Source organism: Vigna unguiculata, chromosome 9 (genome assembly GCF_004118075.2).
Source record: "Vigna unguiculata cultivar IT97K-499-35 chromosome 9, ASM411807v1, whole genome shotgun sequence".
In the NCBI taxonomy this organism is placed as follows: domain Eukaryota; kingdom Viridiplantae; phylum Streptophyta; class Magnoliopsida; order Fabales; family Fabaceae; genus Vigna; species Vigna unguiculata.
Window position 1 is genome coordinate 10,225,844 of NC_040287.1, and position 18,648 is coordinate 10,244,491.

The 18,648-nt window shown below is 30.0% G+C and overlaps 2 protein-coding genes across 3 annotated transcripts; one reads left to right on the forward strand and one right to left on the reverse strand.

Annotated features, from left to right (window-relative positions):
- Window positions 1-1,713: 1,713 nt before the first annotated feature.
- Window positions 1,714-2,612, reverse strand: LOC114163430 (pentatricopeptide repeat-containing protein At1g66345, mitochondrial-like). Its single transcript, XM_028047745.1, has 2 exons — window positions 2,543-2,612; window positions 1,714-2,381 (listed from the first exon to the last, which is right to left on the reverse strand). The coding sequence occupies exons 1-2, from the start codon at window positions 2,610-2,612 to the stop codon at window positions 1,714-1,716; spliced, it is 738 nt and encodes a 245-aa protein (XP_027903546.1).
- A 7,943-nt stretch (window positions 2,613-10,555) lies between these two features.
- On the forward strand, window positions 10,556-14,923 carry LOC114164179 (general transcription factor IIF subunit 2-like). 2 transcript variants are annotated; one of them, XR_003599505.1, is made up of 7 exons: window positions 10,557-10,859; window positions 11,775-11,883; window positions 13,238-13,368; window positions 13,450-13,506; window positions 13,801-13,947; window positions 14,414-14,574; window positions 14,682-14,920. XR_003599505.1 is itself a non-coding variant. In XM_028048742.1 (6 exons), the coding sequence occupies exons 1-6, from the start codon at window positions 10,647-10,649 to the stop codon at window positions 14,516-14,518; spliced, it is 762 nt and encodes a 253-aa protein (XP_027904543.1). In that variant the 5' UTR covers window positions 10,556-10,646; the 3' UTR covers window positions 14,519-14,923. The 2 variants fall into 2 exon arrangements, 1 of the variants encoding a protein (XP_027904543.1); XM_028048742.1 differs by having other exon boundaries at window positions 10,556-10,859; window positions 14,414-14,923.
- The last annotated feature ends 3,725 nt before the right edge of the window (window positions 14,924-18,648 follow it).

Below are 18,648 nucleotides of genomic sequence, written 5' to 3' on the forward strand. Positions count from 1 at the left end.
CAGTAGTTTTGGTTTCGATCTTCGATCGTCATTGTTCCGCTGATTCCATGTTAAAAACTGACTGGGATGAGCAACTATAGCTCCTGGGCTATGGTTTCAAGGTCAAGGTCGTGCCAACCACTTGACCTAACATGCCAAAGACATTCCCGCAATGATCAAGCCCAGTGGATGCAAATTGATGCCTCTTTGTGTAGCAATGTCAAATTGCAGCCTTAATACCATGCTTTTACTACTTGTTATGATGTATGGAAGAAAGCCAAGAAACTATACTCCAATGATATTCATTGTCTTTACAATGTTGTCTCTAACCTTATCACTGTGAAGCTGGAAAATATAATATACAGACATATCTTGGTAAACTCGATTGCTTAATTGCTGATTTTGAGTCACTCATACCTTTCACTAATTAATGATGGAACCAGACATGCCAAACAACATGGAAAGTTTTTTATGGCTCTTGCACTTGTTGGACTTCCTTCTAAGTTTCACTATGTCCGCAATCAAATCTTATCCAGCACAGTTGTTCCATCTTATGAAACTGGTAGTGAACAAGTACTTCACCTCTAAGTTCCTCACATGTTTGGTCATTCTCCTGTACCTTCGATTGATTCCTCTGCCATTTTCTGTCAATTGACTTATTGGATTCTTTACCCTTTGTGACCATGATGGCTCTCAAATAAAAGTTCATGGCATTGGTCACACACGACCTTCTTCTTATGTTACCCTAGATTTTTTGCTTTATATTCCCATGTGTCCTTTTAATTTAATCTCCATAAGCAAGCTCCCCTGCACCCGAAATTACCCTATTCCTTTTGCTAATCATTTTGTTCTTGTTCAGGATCAGCGTACCAAGCAAACTATTGGAGCATGACATGAGTCTTGAGGATTATACTATCTGTCACAATCGGTTGCATGTATCCCTAGTGTGTCTCAAGCTCTTGAGCATCAATGCTTAGGTCACCTCAGTCCTACCAAAATGCGTCTAATATTTTTTTTTATCGGCAAAAGTTAGTTGTTAGTTTTTGTTAGTGGGAGGAGTTGAACCTACAACCTCTCCCACCTTCCCTTTTAAACCCACCAAACCAACCTTATTTGTGCAAATTGTTAGTTAGGGGGATCAAACCCACAACTTTTCCCTCACATCTCTTCCATCTAACTACTAAGCCACCTAATCACTCTTATGTCTAATATTAGAATGAGTGACTGTGTTGATAGTGATGACAACAATGGTAGTGATGGAGAATCTGTGACAAACAGGATGGGTGCACTTAGGTAAACCAAAAATTAGAATGAGTGCGCTAAGGCAACCCCAAAAAAAAAGAAACAAGAACAAGGTACAACTAAGGTTGCTAGGGTTTAAATGCAAAAGTAGAACACTCAAGATTAGGAGTTCCAACTTGTAAATACTTTAACAAGAAGAAAACTGATTTAACTCAAATTGATAGTAAACCAGAACAAAAGAGTATATATAGGGCTCTACCATTAACAAATCTCATATAGTTTCATACAACATCTTAATTGTCATTATTACAATAACAATTACAATGATTGGTGGTATCTCAACAATATTTTTCCATAACTCAACACAATTGTATCCATGTTTAACAGTACATTATAGCAGCTAATATCTTTCCATATATTTCCATATCTTTCAAAGTTCTAACTTCTACGGACTACATAAGGTTACATAAATTACTTTAATTGCGGCTTCAGCTATAGCAAAGAAGCCAATTCCACATACACACTAGCATCCAGAGCCACCAACCGCTCTCTCATCACCCTCAAATATCTCTCAGCCTCTTCAACCTTTCCACAACGACACAAAAACTGAACAACCGTCACAAAAACTGACAACCCAGGATACACACGTTTGTACTCCATTTCATAATACAACTTCAAAACCTCCTGAACCTCCTCCTTCCTAGCGTAACCCTGCATTAAAAGAGAATAAGTAACATCATCCGGTGAAAACCCTTTATCCATCAACACACTCAACATTCCATTCGCTTTCTCCATTTCACCCTTTTCACATAACCTCTCCACTACCTTATTAAACACCACACAACCAGGCACAAACCCAACCCTCACTATCTCATCAAAAACCCTCACACACTCCTCCGAATCTGCCACAACAACATGCTCAAACGTCTCACTGTATGGCCTCAGCTCATTCCCCTCCATTTCACGCACCAAACTAATAGCCTCCCCAACACTCCCATCTCTACAAAATGCTCCAACAAACGACATGTAAACAAAAGCGTTCAACTTAAACCTTCTTCTCACCATCTCCCCATACAATCCCCACGCGGAATCCAAATCCCTAAACGCAACCTTCGCATGCAGAACCAGAGACCACACAACGTTCTCGTGAAGCAAATATTCTGCAACAGCCTTTTCAACAAAACCACGACATCACTCTCCAATTTCGCTCCCCTCTCCAAAATCCTCAACATCAAACTACAATTCACGATCATAGAAGGAGAATGGAAAGTACTCCTCTACATAATCCGATCAAGCGTGTCAACAATCTTCTGCAATTCACCTTCCTTGCACAATGCATCAACTATGATTCGCAAACTCGTCAAATTAGGGTAAATCCTTCTCTGAATCATGAACTCGTAAACCTCCTAAACGAGAAAACAATTTTCAGATTTCTGCACCGCGTGAAGCAAGGCGTTAAAACTGACGGTGACGGAGACTCCATGCTCCTTCACGTAGCAAACAAACGTGGAAGGCGACGTCCGTTATCCTGGCCTTCGCATAGGCTTGGATAAGAAGGTTCACAGTGAGGTCGCGATAGGTTGAAATGACCACGTTGAGAAGAGAATCGACGAGTGCAGGAACATCATGTGAGTGTGTTTGTTTTGGTGAGAGAATAGAGAAGAGCGCGCATATGGATGAATAAGTTGGCTCTTAACAAGAGGTTGATGGTGATGGTGTAGGAGCGAGTGGTGGGTTGGAAGGTGGAGTTGGGCCGAGTTGCGGCCCAGTGGAAGAAGCCCATGCGGCTTTCGCGTCGGAGGGGGAATTGAATTGCAGAAAGAGATGTTGAACCGACGAGTCGTTTAAGTGGAGAGAACGGAACTGGCGAGTTATGGAATCCCAGTTGCGTTGTGCTCTGAAGGAATTGCAAAGTGCAGCGATGACGCTTTGAGAACGTTGTATGAGTGTGTAGATGACTGAATCTGGAGAAGAAGAGCTTGGAAGTCAAACGAGTATAATAGTCAAAATCGTGTTTCAAAATCGTGTTTCAACTAGTAAGATCATACGAGATTACGATCTTCTTCTCCTTCTTCGATCTCGCGTCGTTTGAAAGTTACGATCTTCATGGATCATCGTTAAAAATCGCAACTCGCGTGAAAACGTTGAGTCTTGTGAGGTTTTTTTGTATTTTGGGGTCCATTTGAATTTAAATTTGTAAAAATAGATTCGTTGATTTTTTTTTTTTTGTAAAATAGGGTCAAGTTGTTAGGGTGGAGGACAACATTACAAGTGAAGTCGTTCTCCACCCTACTAGTTTCTCTTTTTTTTTTTCAAAAATTGAAATTGTACTATGAAAAGTCGGTTTCTGTTCATGTCAAAAAGTGAAGTCGTCCTTGTAAATAACAACTTCACTTTTCAATTTTTTTAATATATATTACTAAAACTTTCATCTGACATCAATACTGTATTTCGCTTGTGGAGAAATCATCAGCGCAGGTGCACCCATAAGAAGCTTATCACCTACATTTAATTTTCACCAACATGCATCTTCCCGCATGCAATTATGTAACTTTCTCACGCCACTCCTACTCCTGTCAAAACCCCCACTCCGAAAACAACTAGCTCAATCAGAAATTGAATCAATTTATTTAAATTTAAAATTTCTACTCCTCGTTTATTAAGAAACATTAAACCATACAGATATCAAAAGCTTTCTTGCATTTTGATAATATATAAACAAAGTGAAAAGTGAAGTCGTCATAGAGGATGACTTCACTTTTTGACAATGAACGAAAACCAGCTTTCTCCATCACAATTTTATTTCTAGAAAAAAAAAATTGACAGGGTAAAAGACGACTTCACCTAACTCTATTTTAAAAAAAAAATAACGAACCTATTTTTACAAATTTAAATTTAAATAAACTTCAAAATACAAAAATATCGTCTTGTGATATTGTAACGGGGCTCATCACAAAAATGTCTCTTACAGCTTGCTAAAACGACTATCGTGGCAGCGTCTCCCTCCTAGTGGCGAGGGAGAAGTGATAGACCTTGGGTCGGCCGCGCTTCTGCTTGCTGGCCTGGCTAGACGCTGGAAGGGTACGGCAGGATGTTGTCCTCTCGTGCATGTTTGGATTTAGGGTTCTTTTAATAGGATTTTTTTTCATTTTGGTTGAATATTTAAGTAACTAATGACACAATTGAAGATGATAAGATTGGTTGGTTTTAGTTTCCCAAAGCTCGCGTGATTTCTTTCCTCAGTTGATTCAACATGCAAAGGTCTGGAGACTGAGACTTGTCTGATAAGTCTTACATAGACACCACATGCTAAGTAGTTTTAAGGGGAACAAATGGTTTAATTAATCCTATTATTATTATTATTAATTATTTTTTTAAAGTATTTAAATTTCTTTTTAGTGCATATTATTTATAAATTTTTTAAATTTTAACATTTTATTCATCTGTTAAATTTTAAAGATATTAATGAAATTGTAAAGTAAAAAATTATTTCTTCTTTTTTTTTTCTCTAATTTTTTCTGTTTCTAATTCTCGAGGAGTTTATCAATGCAAATTTTTTCATAAATAATTGTATACAAAATAAAAAATTAATTAATTTTTTTTCATAATTTAAAGTTAATTTATTTATAAATTAATTTATATAAATGTTATTATATAATTTTTTCTAATTTTTTTAAATTTTTGTCTAGGTTAATTTAGGTTGTAAAAATGTTTTTGTTTTTTAGTTTAGAAGTGTTTGAAAAATTTGTTCAAATATGTTCATAATTTACTTTTGCTAGTTTTGTTTTCTTGATTAGCATGGAGAATGACTCATTTGAAGATTTTTAAATTACCAAGGTAAATCTCTAATATAAAGTGATGTGTTGGTTTATTAAACATAGAAATTGGGTTTGAATATAAAATAAAATTATATTTAAACACAATCATATAACATAAATCATGTGTTTTAATTTCTCAATTCTAAACTTTTTTTTCCTTTAAAGATTAATTTCTTATCATGTGGTTTAACTTCTTATTTCTTAAAGATAAATAATATTTATCTTTTAAATCAAATTATAATAAAAAAAAACAACTTATTTAAAAAAGAGTAAATTGTCACGCAATATATTGAAGTAAAATTTATAGGACTATTTAAAATTAGTACATTTTTAAAGTTAAAAGAAGGAAATGATATTTTGACCAGTAATTTTTTGAGAAATTTTGACAAAGTTAAAATGGAGCTTGTGTGTTTTATGTTTTAAGAAAAAAATTAAAAAACTTTGACGTATATGTTTTTAAATGTTTTAACAAACTTGACAAAATGTTGGGATGGAGTCCAGGTGTGATCATGAACATGAAAGATCATATTTAAGCATATAATATTTTATTTCTTATGTATAATTTTATATAGGAGATTGAGGTGTATAACTCTATATAATTTTATATGTAAAGTTAATACTAAGAAATATGCATTTTACCACTCCTATATTGTAGAGTTAGATACTTATTTTTAATCCATAGTGTTTTCAAGAATTATGTCCATTCTCATCAAGTTATATGATTTTTCTTTTTCCCTTTAAATGTTATTTTAATTATTTTTTAAGTTAAAGTCTTGGGACGAACGTTGTATTTAATTAAATATTATGCCACAAGTTATAGTTTTTGCACACTTATTGGTTATAGGTTAATATGCATAATATTGATTAGACTGTTCATATGGTTTCAATTTGAAAAGAAAAAACAAATGTTTTATGAGAATTAAGTATCAAATATAAATTTATTGTGTGTCAAACAAAGTTATTGTTTTTGCAAACTTATGTGTAGGTTTTAGGTTAACATGCATAAATGTGTGGTTAATTTCATAAATGTGTGGTTAATTTCATTACGGTTAGTGTTATTAATAAAAAAAAAATGTTTTGGCTATTCACATGGTTTCCATTCTTTTAAAACAACAAACAACCAAATTTTTCAAGAATTAAGTAACAATTATAAATTCATTATGTGACAAATAGACTTATATTTTTTGTAAATGTAGATAATAAGCTAACATGCATGAATAATCATAAATAGTGACATGGTTAGTTTTATTTTAATTAGTGTCATTAATAAAAAATTAGGTTAGGCTATTCATATGGTTTCAATTTAAAAATAAAAAATAAAGCAAATGTGTTACAAGAACTAAATACCAAATATAAATTGATTATGTAGTAAACTGAATTACAATTCTTTCATACTTATATGCAAGTTATATGTTAACCTGCAAGAAGAATCACAAAAAATGTAGTAAATTTTTGAAGTTCAAATGCATATAGTAGAGTAATTAAAAGAAGGATGGGATTACGATGTTTACATGGTTTAATATTAAAAAAAAAAAACTAAATTTGTTCTGAGAACTATGTGTCAAATATAAATTTATTATGTATCAAACAGGATTACAATTCTTGCACACTATGCGTAGATGATAGGTTATAACATGTAGACAAGTGCAACAAAAATATAACCTCGCTTGTCACATAATCAATTTATATTTGACTAGTGTAACTAGTGTAAACACAGGCACGATAGCGCCTGTGTGTACGCATTTTTTGAATTATATTAATAATTGATGATATTGTAATGTTATTAATTTAATAAACAAAATAAAAGTATATTTATAAAAAATAAAATAAAATGTACGGAGAAAATAAGAGAAAAATAACTATTGATGAATAGTAAGAGAAAAAAAGAAAAAGGAGATAAGTAAATAATTTTATAAAAACTTGTAAAAGTAACCGTTAATTTTTAAAAATTTAATAAATAATTAAATTATAAAGGGTAAAGTTGAAATTATGAAATGTAGACACAAAAAAGGAATCCCTTTATATATAGTTATAGATACTTATTTTTTTGAACACATTTATTTTTTATTTGTAATTTAAATCATGTCAACCAGTTAACCCAATACTTTTGCTGATTACCATGACATTTGAACTTCAAAAAATTACCACGACATCATTTATGGTTGGTCATACATGTTAACCTATAAACTGCATAGTGTGAAAATATTGTAGCTCGTTTGTCAGATAATGAATTTATATTTAATTTGGTAAGTACTTATCGATAGAGTTGTCAAAACGGGATATTTAGTCCGGTCTATCACGGGTTGATCATTTAGTGAGTCAAACTTAACTCAACTCACTTATTAGCGAGCCAAAAGATTTCGAACTCAGTCCGACCCACCACAGGTTGATAGGTTAAACGGGTTGGCTCATTGGTGCACTTAATTAAAAAAATATATCATTTTTTCTTCCGTCTCAATCAACTAAATTTTAATTGTGATTAAAATCTAAATAAATTTCATTACAATCCAAAATAATGTTCAGCTTCAAATACAAAACAAAATCACAAAAATATTATATTTGCATTTGTCAACCCAGTATGTTGGCTAAAAAAATTACCATGCACATTTGAACTTCAAAAAATTACCACTTCATCATTTGTGGCTGTTCATGCATGTTAACTTATAACCTACACACAAGTGTGTAAAAACTATGAAATTTATTATTATTATTATTATTATTATTATTATTATTATTATTAACTATAATATAGAAAATCAAAACCTAAATTATTAGTATTGCTATTATTGTTAATATTATTATTACATATTGATTTTATAAGTTATATATTATTATTATTATTAAATTTATTAATATTTTTAATAGTAATAACATTATTAGTATTATCAGTAACTAGTGAAAACACAGGCGTGACAGTGTCCGTGTGTTTGCATTTTTTAATTTTCATAAAATAAATAACTGTTAAGACAAAAAAAGATTTTTAGAATAACAAATTTTAGAATAACGATTAAAGGTAAATTGTTTATAAAATAATTAATTTTTAAAATAATAATTAAGGGTAAAACTAGAATAACTGGAATAACAAAATGTAGACACAAAAGAGGGTATCTCTTCTTTATATATTGTTATAGATATTAATATATAATATATTAATATTATTATTAATATGGGAAAAGTAGAGATGACAAATAAGCCCGCCTCGTGGGTATTGCTCGAACTCATTCTCATTTTGACAGGAAATTTTCGCATTGATTGGATATGGATATGGGTATGATTATGGGGAATCCCCGACTTTTCAATTGGGTATGAGGATGTATATATCTACTCTGTCCCTGCCCTCGTACCCATCATAATATTCGTCCTTGCTATATTATTATTAATATATAACATAAACATTTTCTTTACTAGGTAACATAACAAATTTGTCTTCTTTACTCTATTATTATTAATTTTTGTTTCATTTGAAGAATCCTTTTTGTTTCGCTAAAACAATTTTTGTTATTTTTCAACCATGGACTATGTTGATATTTTTGATCAAATGATATGCTATAATTTTGATTAGTATATAAAAGAGAGATTCATTAGAATTTAAAAAATTGAAGTAAGGAGACATTTAAAATATATTTTAATTTGAATATTTGTTTTACTTTTATATATTTTTTAAAATATTTTTTAATTTTATCAACTAGGTTTCATTAGTATTTGCAAATTTAATAAATGTTTTTGTTTTCATGAAATTATATTTGGTATTCCAATTTGAAATATATGCAATTATAATTTCTTGCTAAATATTTTATATCAAAGAAACAATCATCCTCTTAATATTGAATATTTGATATATTATGTTGTTTTTATCGTAATTTTTTATTATTTTATAAAAATTAATTAATTAATATTGAAAGTAAGAAAAGGGGTATGTGTATAAGTATGAGAATATATCCACTATCTAGTGGAATAAGAATGGGACAAAAGTTTGATACCCGTTGAGTTTGAGTATAAGGATTGAAATATATTTTTTCTATGAGATAGGTATGGGAAAATATTGTGATATTATTATTATTATTATTATTATTATTATTATTATTATTATTATTATTATATTTAGGCACACTTTTTTTATTTACTCCAAAATCATATTTCAATTATTTGGATTTTTTTGTTTTGTTATTGATGTATCTCTTTATATAAACTATGTTAATCACTACTATAAATTTATGAATTACCTTTAATTTATTGTTTTACAGAAATCTCTTAGAAAAGATTGTTGTAATTTAGTTATTATAAGGTTTTTTCTTGTTGATTTAAATTTCTTGAAAATTTCACATAAAAATTTTATATTTGTTACAAATGTTTTTACGAATTTAGAATAGTAAAAACATGTTAAATATATCTTAAAATTTGATAAGAAACTACTAAATTTTTTGCTGATTTTCATGTTATTTTTAGCAAGATTTTCATGTGAATATTACTTGAAAATTATTTATTATTTAATTTTATTTCACAACAAATTTATATTTTTTTAGAAAGTTTTATATAAATTTATATTTGTTGAAAAGTTACCATAATTATAATATCAACAATATTTTAATATACTACTGATAAAATAAATATTTTTCAATAATAAATATTTTAAACATGTAAAAGATTTTAAAAATATATATAATTTTAAATATTTATTTAATCGAAACCAATCATCTTTATTTTCATTTTATTTAAATATTTCTATTAATGGCCATATATTAAAAATATTATTAATCATATTATTACTAAATTTATAAAAATATAATATCATATTTTTATTAGTTAATTTTATATCATATTTAAATAAATAAAAAATGGTAAGTATACGTTATTACTAAAAAAATTGTATATTTCTTATTAATTTTTTCTTTTTGAAAATTTTTACTTAGAAAATAATTACAAATTTTTCTATAAATAATAAATATAATATCAATTATATTATTTTTCTAAAAAACAGAAAAAAAACGTGATTTGAATTTCAGACTAGTTTACAATAAAAGAAAACACACGAATTTAATAATCAATAGTTACAATAATATTTTTAATATTTATATTTATAATAATAATCATTATATATTTATTTATTTTTTATTTAATATAGTTTTTTTAAACAAATTTAATATGACTTTTTATGTCAGATTAATATTAACAATTCCATTTTATTCATGGGATGGACACAATAAAAAATATTAAATCTTTAAGAATTAATCTTATAATTATTAGAATAAATTTACCTAAATTTCGTATTTTTATTTCATAGATTAAAAACTAATCACAATTATATTTTTTAATATTTTTGAAAATATAATATTATATATTATTAGATCATTATTTATTAAAACCATTTAACATTAAACTCCAAAATGATATTTTGACCATAATCACGGTTGAATAGCTAACTATAGTTCTTAGAAAATAAAATAAAAATAATATAAAATATAATACCACGTAGATCCTGCACAAGGCACCAAGAGTTGGTTGTGAACAAAACAAATAAAATGGTTTCATTCTGCTTCAAAAATCAAAGTCATCTGCAAACTCGTTCTCTTACTGTTCTTCTTCTTCTTCTTCTTCTTTCTATTGAGAATGGAAGACCAAGGTGGTGGTGGTGGCACGAAACAAATGAATAATGCGTACGTGGACACGTCAAAAGCGGAGAAAGCGGTGTGGCTGATGAAGTGTCCTCCCCTCGTCTCTCTCGCTGCCTCCACGCCCCTCCCTCCGACCCCCTCTCGCCTCGCCAAGGTCGTTGTCTCGATCGACCCTCTCAACTCCAACGATGACGATTCTCCTACTAAGGTTCTTCTCCACGTCTATATACAAATAATGAATGTGTGGATGTCATGCCGTAATACACATTGTGTGAGTGCAAATGGTGAGACCTGGGTATTATATTCCTTTTCAGTTGTTTTGATTAACCAAAGTGTGTCGAGGTAGAAAATAATACATTACTTGTTTTTAATCTACTGCCATTGTTTTCGTTGTAAATGATTTTTGAAATAAAATTTATGGATAGGTTTCTGGTGTTAGGTTTTAAATTGCCGTTGTCGTTTCATCTATTTTTGAAATCACATACAAATGTAGCTGATGCAACCACATTTCGATTGCATTACTGCCTCAGACACTAACACAACCTTCATGTGCAACCAAAATCATAGTAGCAAGCGGATTTTGAGAACCTTTCTTTTCAATCGGAATTGAAGTTTTATTTTGTGTAATAAATATATGTATTAAAAATCAATTGGAGTTACTAAGGTGAAGCAATAAATGTGATTGAAGAATAGCGCGTTCAAAAGTTCAATCTATGAGAAATTTGGCAAATACAGCCACACTTGCAGTCGCATTACGGTTTCAAACACTGAAAAATCTTGTCATTGCAGCCAAAATCTTAGTTACAGGTTGATTTATTAAACCTTGGTTTCTATTAGAATTGAAGTTTAATTTAACTTTGCTAATTTTCATAATAAAGATATGTATTAAAAATCAACAAAATTACTAAGGTTAAAAGCTTTTTCTACTTGGAGAATAACACCAAAAGCCTACACGGAACTTCTTCCAAGTTTTGTCCTATATCTTTTTGTTTAGGAAAATGATATGTATATTATACATGTATTTTGTATCATATGAAAATAGTTACTTTTACTATAGCCATTAGTGACACTTTTCCCTGTTATTTTTGTCCTTTTAAATTGATTGTTTAGTTAAAATACTCAGTTTACAATGGAGTTGGCTGGAGCTGAAGTTGGACATATACCTAAATGTTATGTTATGGATATGTTTAAAGACTTCATTCCCATGTCTGTGTTTTCGGACACACCGCAAGGTAAATAATTTTCATCTTTCGGTGACTATTTACATTGAAAGTTACTTTGGTGGATAGTTAAGCTCACTATTATTTATATCTCGGTTTGACGTGAAGTAGCTGTGATTGTTTGAACGTTATGAGATGTATATATTACTTTAATATTATCACCTAGTAATTTTATGTCCTTGTCCATACTCCTCTGTCATTAAATGATCACCTGTATCATTGTGCTTATTATTGAAATGAGGGTGTTCCTTCATAAAAGAAAAAAATGAGGCCATTCATTATTTTAAACACCTTAGGTTGAAACAAGTGGACCTCATGTGTATAAGCTATGAAATCATAAGTTTGAAATAATCAAAGGAGTTTATGATGCATGTGCATTCTTTTCTAAATTAGTTACGAATATGACCTTCCAAAATTTAAGCTAATCTGTTATAGCAAATCTTTTATTTGGACAATTACATTTCAGAGTAATTGTTCTTACGGAACCGAAATAATACCTTGCAAAGACTTCAAAGTACTCTATGTGTCCTATGCCGAGGTGTACTCATCCTCTTTCAAATACCCATTCTTCCTTAATCGGATGAGATTGTACCTGCAGAAGACCCTCTAACACTCAAGTCAACAAGATGCTCTAACAAGCGGTCAAAGCTGAGATTTAGCTGAGATTTAGTGATTAATGAAAAACATACCTAATTACCTAAAGCCACGTGGTATTTATAATAATTTTTAGGAACTTTACCCGACACATTATGTGGAATCTTATCAAGCCATGGGCATGGAATGGGAACCCATTTATCTATATGGGCCTATTCTTAGATGCCCACCTATTCTGATGGGGCTGGTAAGGCATATATGTAGAAAACATGTTGTTATCTTAAATTTTTTGGTTTGTGTTTCTCAGGTGCTGTTTTTAACAACTAACAATCATTTAAAATATTTAGTTGCCGGATATTATTGGACTGAAATTCCCTATAAAGAGTATTAGGTTTATGCTATTATCTATGTTTTTGGTTGTAAAAATTCCAAGAATGTTTTTCTTCAATTGTCTCTTGTTACGAGGTCGAGAGGTCTCCTTGCTAATGCTTAACAAGTGGTTATTCTAAGGTGTTTCTTTGTTGGATATGGCAGAGAAACTGACAAGTTTATTTAGTTAATATGTTGGCCTTCTATATCTTAGTCTACAACTACAACACTACATGTTATTTTATTCTCTGCTCTTCTACTTTGTTTCTTTCTCTTTTCCCTAAAGTGTTTTTTTTTTTCTAGACAGGATTTGGTTGGATATCTAAAGCATCATTAATATTCTCTATCAAAGTTAACTTAGCAAAATGTAAATCCAGCTGTTGAAATTTCTATTGTTTTGTAGGAAAGATCTCTGTGGAGGGAAAAATATTGAATAGGTTTGACATGAGGCCCCATAATCAAAACCTTGAACTCTATGGGAAATTGTGCCGGAAAAGGACAAACAAGTATACGGTCAAAAGTAGACAAATTCAGGTTTTCTACTGGCTCTAGTTCTCCTTATCATGAGTTAGGCAAACAGTTAAATTATCTTTGACTTCTGCATTCTATTTTCAGGTTATTGACATGAGGCCAATGCCAGGGATGATCAGTTTTTCAACTTCTGGCCCCCCTGTAATGGCTTATTCTCCTTCTTGTTACCAATTGTAGTCCTTAATGAATTCATGCTAAGAGAATCCCCTTATTTTGGCAAAATGTCAGCTCATCATCAGTTTATAACTTCCTGATCAAATCACATCTAGCCCTCCCTCTGACCCTTCTTCCCTCTTTTTCAGTTGATTATGAGATAAATGAGATATAGGGTGTTGAAGAGGTGGTGTTGAAGACTATTTCTACAAGCTTGTTATGCAGTTCAATATTTTTAATTAATTTATACTTCAGTTGTAACAGATGTTTGTGTTGGATTAGGAAAAGAAGAAAACTCCTGCTAAAGCAACCGATACAAAGAGAACAAGAAGAGATCGTGGGGAGATGGAAGAGATTGTGTTTAAGCTATTTGAACGACAGTCTAATTGGAGTTTACGAAACCTCATACAAGAAACCGACCAACCTGAAGTATGTGCTTTGAGTAGTTTTACTCTTAAAATTTGGATTTCTTGAATACTTGCACTTTAACAAACTTAAATCTCAAATATCTACGCAAAATGAACTACAATCATAAAAGTTTGTTGCTTATAATGGATATGCATATGTAGTGAATGCTCGTACATGTCCGATATAATAATTTGTGCAATTGAACTAATCTATTCAAGATAGGTTGATAAGTTAATCCAAGTTGTATACCTCATTTTCAGAGAAATTTTGAGAGATTAAGATTATGTTTGTATCATTTATGTTATTTTTATGAGAAATGATGAAGATAATGATGTATGTTGTACTTTTACTGCTTAGTAGGTAAGTCTCCACAAGCCCACACACCATTATAAAACAATATACTTTCAAATTGACATTTATTTGTTTGCGGTTATTAATTTAGTAGAGCCTGTTTTAACTAATGTGGTGGATCTTCACATTTTTACAGCAATTTTTGAAAGATATACTAAAAGACCTTTGTGTCTACAACAACAAAGGAACTAATCAAGGCACGTATGAACTAAAGCCTGAATACAAAAAATCTGGAGATTAAGCGATCTTCAAGTAGGTTTTATTTGTGCTCATCCATTTGTTAACCTCATTCAAATGGTATGTAGCTTACTCATTTCAGTTTCATCATTATGTTCAAGTTGCAAATAAAGTAGCATGCATCTTGTTACAGCCTTTTCTGATTCTTCTGCACGTTTTATTTGCAGATTTTGCTACATTACAATTTATTTGTGTTCCTTGGTTCGAAAGCAGAATTAGATTAATTTTTGAACAATTTACGGTGTTATTGCAAAATTAACAAAAATTACAATGTGAAATTGCTCCGAAACTAGCAAATGGCACGAGAGGTTGAATTGTGTTGTGTTAAATTTCCTAAACTCTTTTTGAAACATAAATAAGTTTATTCAACTTCGAATGCTTGTAAGTCATTGGATGCATTTCTACTACTTCAAAGGTTATTGATGTTTATAGTTAATAAATTTACGCAACTTTGGATACATGCAAGTCATTGGATGCATTTCTACTGTTGCAAATGTGGTAGATGTTTTTAGTCATTATATTCCTTTGTAGCGCTCATTTTTTGTGCAGTTCGTTGTTTTCTTCTGTTTTGCTTGAAGTTAAGTTCATTGTTTTCTTCTGTTCTACTCACTCGATTGATTCTCATGTTCTCTTTTTTGGTAAGAAAATGTTCTTTCCACTAATCTTACTACACATATCTTCATATGTCGAGAACTTAAATTTCAAAATATTCGCTCATTTCACTGGTCGGCCACCGACTTAAACGTTACATTGATTAACAGACCATAGCGGTTGTTATCCTACTACAGTCAGTGGGGCTGACCAACTTGTCATAGAGTACAATAATCATATAAGATAAATCATGTGTTTTAATTTCTCAATTGTAAATTTTTTTTCCTTTACTTATCATGTATTTTAATTTCTTATTTCTTAAAGATAAATAATGATTATCTTTTAAATCAAGTTATAATGAAAAAAGCACAACTTATTTAAAAGTGAGTAAAATTGTCACACAATATATTGAAGTAAAATTTATAGGACTGCTTAAAATTAGTAAATTTTCAGAGTTAAAAGAAAGGTAAGTATTGTTTAGTCACATGTGTCTTTTTGTTCTATATTTTCTTTATCAACAACATGAATAACATATAGATTTAGTTCTGATCAATATTTAACACTCAAATATTACATGTCACTTTATTAAAATGCTGCAATAACTTTTCCAGAACATTCTTATTTAAGATTGCTTGCATATACTAATTTCTGCTTCAAAACTCTATTCTGCATAAAAAGAATTACCGAAAAACTCTACTTATAGAACTCCATCACTCCCACAGTAGCTGATATGTCACTACATGCAACATGAAACTTGGAAAAACCACAACTCTTGCACAAGCTCTCAAATTCAATCTCAGTTCTTTCCCTCCCTCCATGTGCTAAAAGCATGTGATTGTCCACAATAGTACTATGTTTAGATGCATCACTTGAATTGGGAACCTCTGGAATTATATAATCCAAAACAATCACTTTCCCATGTGGTGGCAAAGCTTTGTGACAGTTTCTTAAAATTTTTATACAATCTTCATCTGCCCAGTTGTGACATATAGATTGAAATAACAAAAACCAAAGAAAAAAATGTAATTAGAAATTTTATACTGTGTATTGAACTTTCTAAAAGTAGAAAATTAAACTCTATGTAAAATGGCATCCCCATTTGGAACACTTTCAAACATATCTCCTCCCACATGCTCCACACCTTCATGCAAAATGAGTGTTAATTTGGTGATTGAAAATTTTCAGAAAGTTTTAAAATATTTGTAACCTCCTTATATATAGAGAAAGAGAAATTAGTATAAATGTAGCTGCATGAGGAGGTGCATCTTGAATCATCTAAGGCAAATCAAAGTTAATCCCTTTAATTGAAGGGTATGCAGAGAGAATGAGTTTCAAGGTCTCTCCTACATCAACAAGTGTTAATTATCATTTGAAAATTTGGATTGAATTTTTTGGATTACTCATATTTAAAAATCTTGAAATCCAGATCTATAAGATATATAAAATGTAAATTAGATTGAAATCCAGATCCATTTAAATAGATTTTAAATGGATTAGATTTTTAATAAAATGGATTATAAATGGATTGGATTGGAGCAAAAGTAAATTGGATCAAGAAAATTAAATTTTTTGTCCACCCCTATCTATTGGACCAGCATGAGCCGTTGCTTTGTAAAACATTTGATTCAACTCTGCATCCTTCTCTTCTCCATATATTGATATGACAGCATTCCAAACACACCTTCAAAATGGTTACTGCAATGCACCTTTTGCATCCTTCCTATTAAGAGCACAAACAACTTTAAAACATGTGAAATTAAACAAGAAATTTGAGGTAAAATTAAAGTCTTGATTACCAAAGGTCATGAAATCCACGATGAAGTAAGGTTGAGAGTGGAGCCAGCGAGAAATTTTAATGGTGTTATAAAAAGAGTAAATTATGTAGATTTAAATCTGTTTTAATTAGACCAATGTATTAATAGTGGCTTGGAAAATTAAGATAGTCATAAGTTAATGCATTAAAAAATTGAGGAAACATATCTCTCCTGGTAACTATAAAGAACTTTTCGATTTTGATTTTTTAACTTATAACCCTTATGAACATACAAATACTAAAAAAATATTTTAAAAGAGGAAAATAAAGCATTATATATTTTATTTTGACACGCCAAATGTATTCTTCTAATTTCTTACTATAGTCTCGTCTATTTAAAAGAAAATGCTTTTAATTATTTAACCAATTAATATTCTAAAAGCGTTAATTAACAACATCTTAATCTGTATTTGTTTTTTTTTTATAATTTGGTGGTATTTAGAATTGTAACCTTGAATAATCTTTCTTCCTACATAAGAAATTTGTATTCATTTTTAATCTTATATTTTGGAAAACATTGTTTGTTTACTCTTTTTAACAATAAATTGAAGTATATATATATATATATATATATATATATATATATATATATATATATATATATATATATATATATATATATATATATATATATATATATATATATATATATATATATATATATAAAACGTCTCATTTAAATAATAACATAATTAAATGAAACATTACAATGAATCATAAAAAAGACAAAGTCATAGAGTATAAACGTTACTCCTTACAGTTATCCATGGGGCTAAAAATGAAATACTAAGGTACACCACGATACCTATAACAAGATAGAGAATTAGTTCGGCAGTATTCAAAATAAATGCTCAGAGAGCAAATAACACATGGGCCACAACCCTAAAAGGAAAACTAAAAAATAAGAGGATCCGACCTGAGACAAGCTATGCAGCGGAATCTCCATCACCCTGTTGACCACGAGGAGTTCTCGCATCTACTCCTATCAATAAATTGATGATCATCGCAGAAAGAGAAAACCACACATAGGACATACAAACAAGTAGAAAGGGTAAGCTAGAGTAGAAAAATGTTTTATCATACACTACAAAAAAACATGTAAATACCGACATTTATTTTTGTAATTTACGTCATTTTTAACTGTCGTTATTTACTTGAGTAACAGTTTCCTGAAATGTCGTAATTCTTGCCGTCACAAAGTATAATATGGCGGTTATAGATGAACCGCCGCAACAACTGTCATTTTATACAACATATAAAGTGACGATTTAAAGAGGCAAAAAGCGTCAGTTAAAACTGACGTCATATTTTTACTGAATGACAAATATAATGTGAAAAACGACGCTTTAAACTAACACTATTATAATTATATTATGACATTTTTAAATGTCATCAGTTTAATTAATTACAATTAATTATGAGATTAATTACGTCATTAACAAATGTATCAAATGACGTAATTTTAATATTTAATTATTTATTCTTTTTTAATATTTCTTATACTTTCATAATTCAATAAAATTATAGCACTATCAAATAGAAATTGATAAACTAAATTGATTCGTTGTCAATATAACATAACTACACCAAAGTACCAATTCAAGCATTTGAAAAAAAAAGACAACATTAAGAGTACCAAAATATTCAAGCATCTAAGAAAAAAAGACATTAAAAGTCCTAAGTCTAATGTGTTTTGCTTCCACCACTTGATCATAGTATTTCATGCGGAG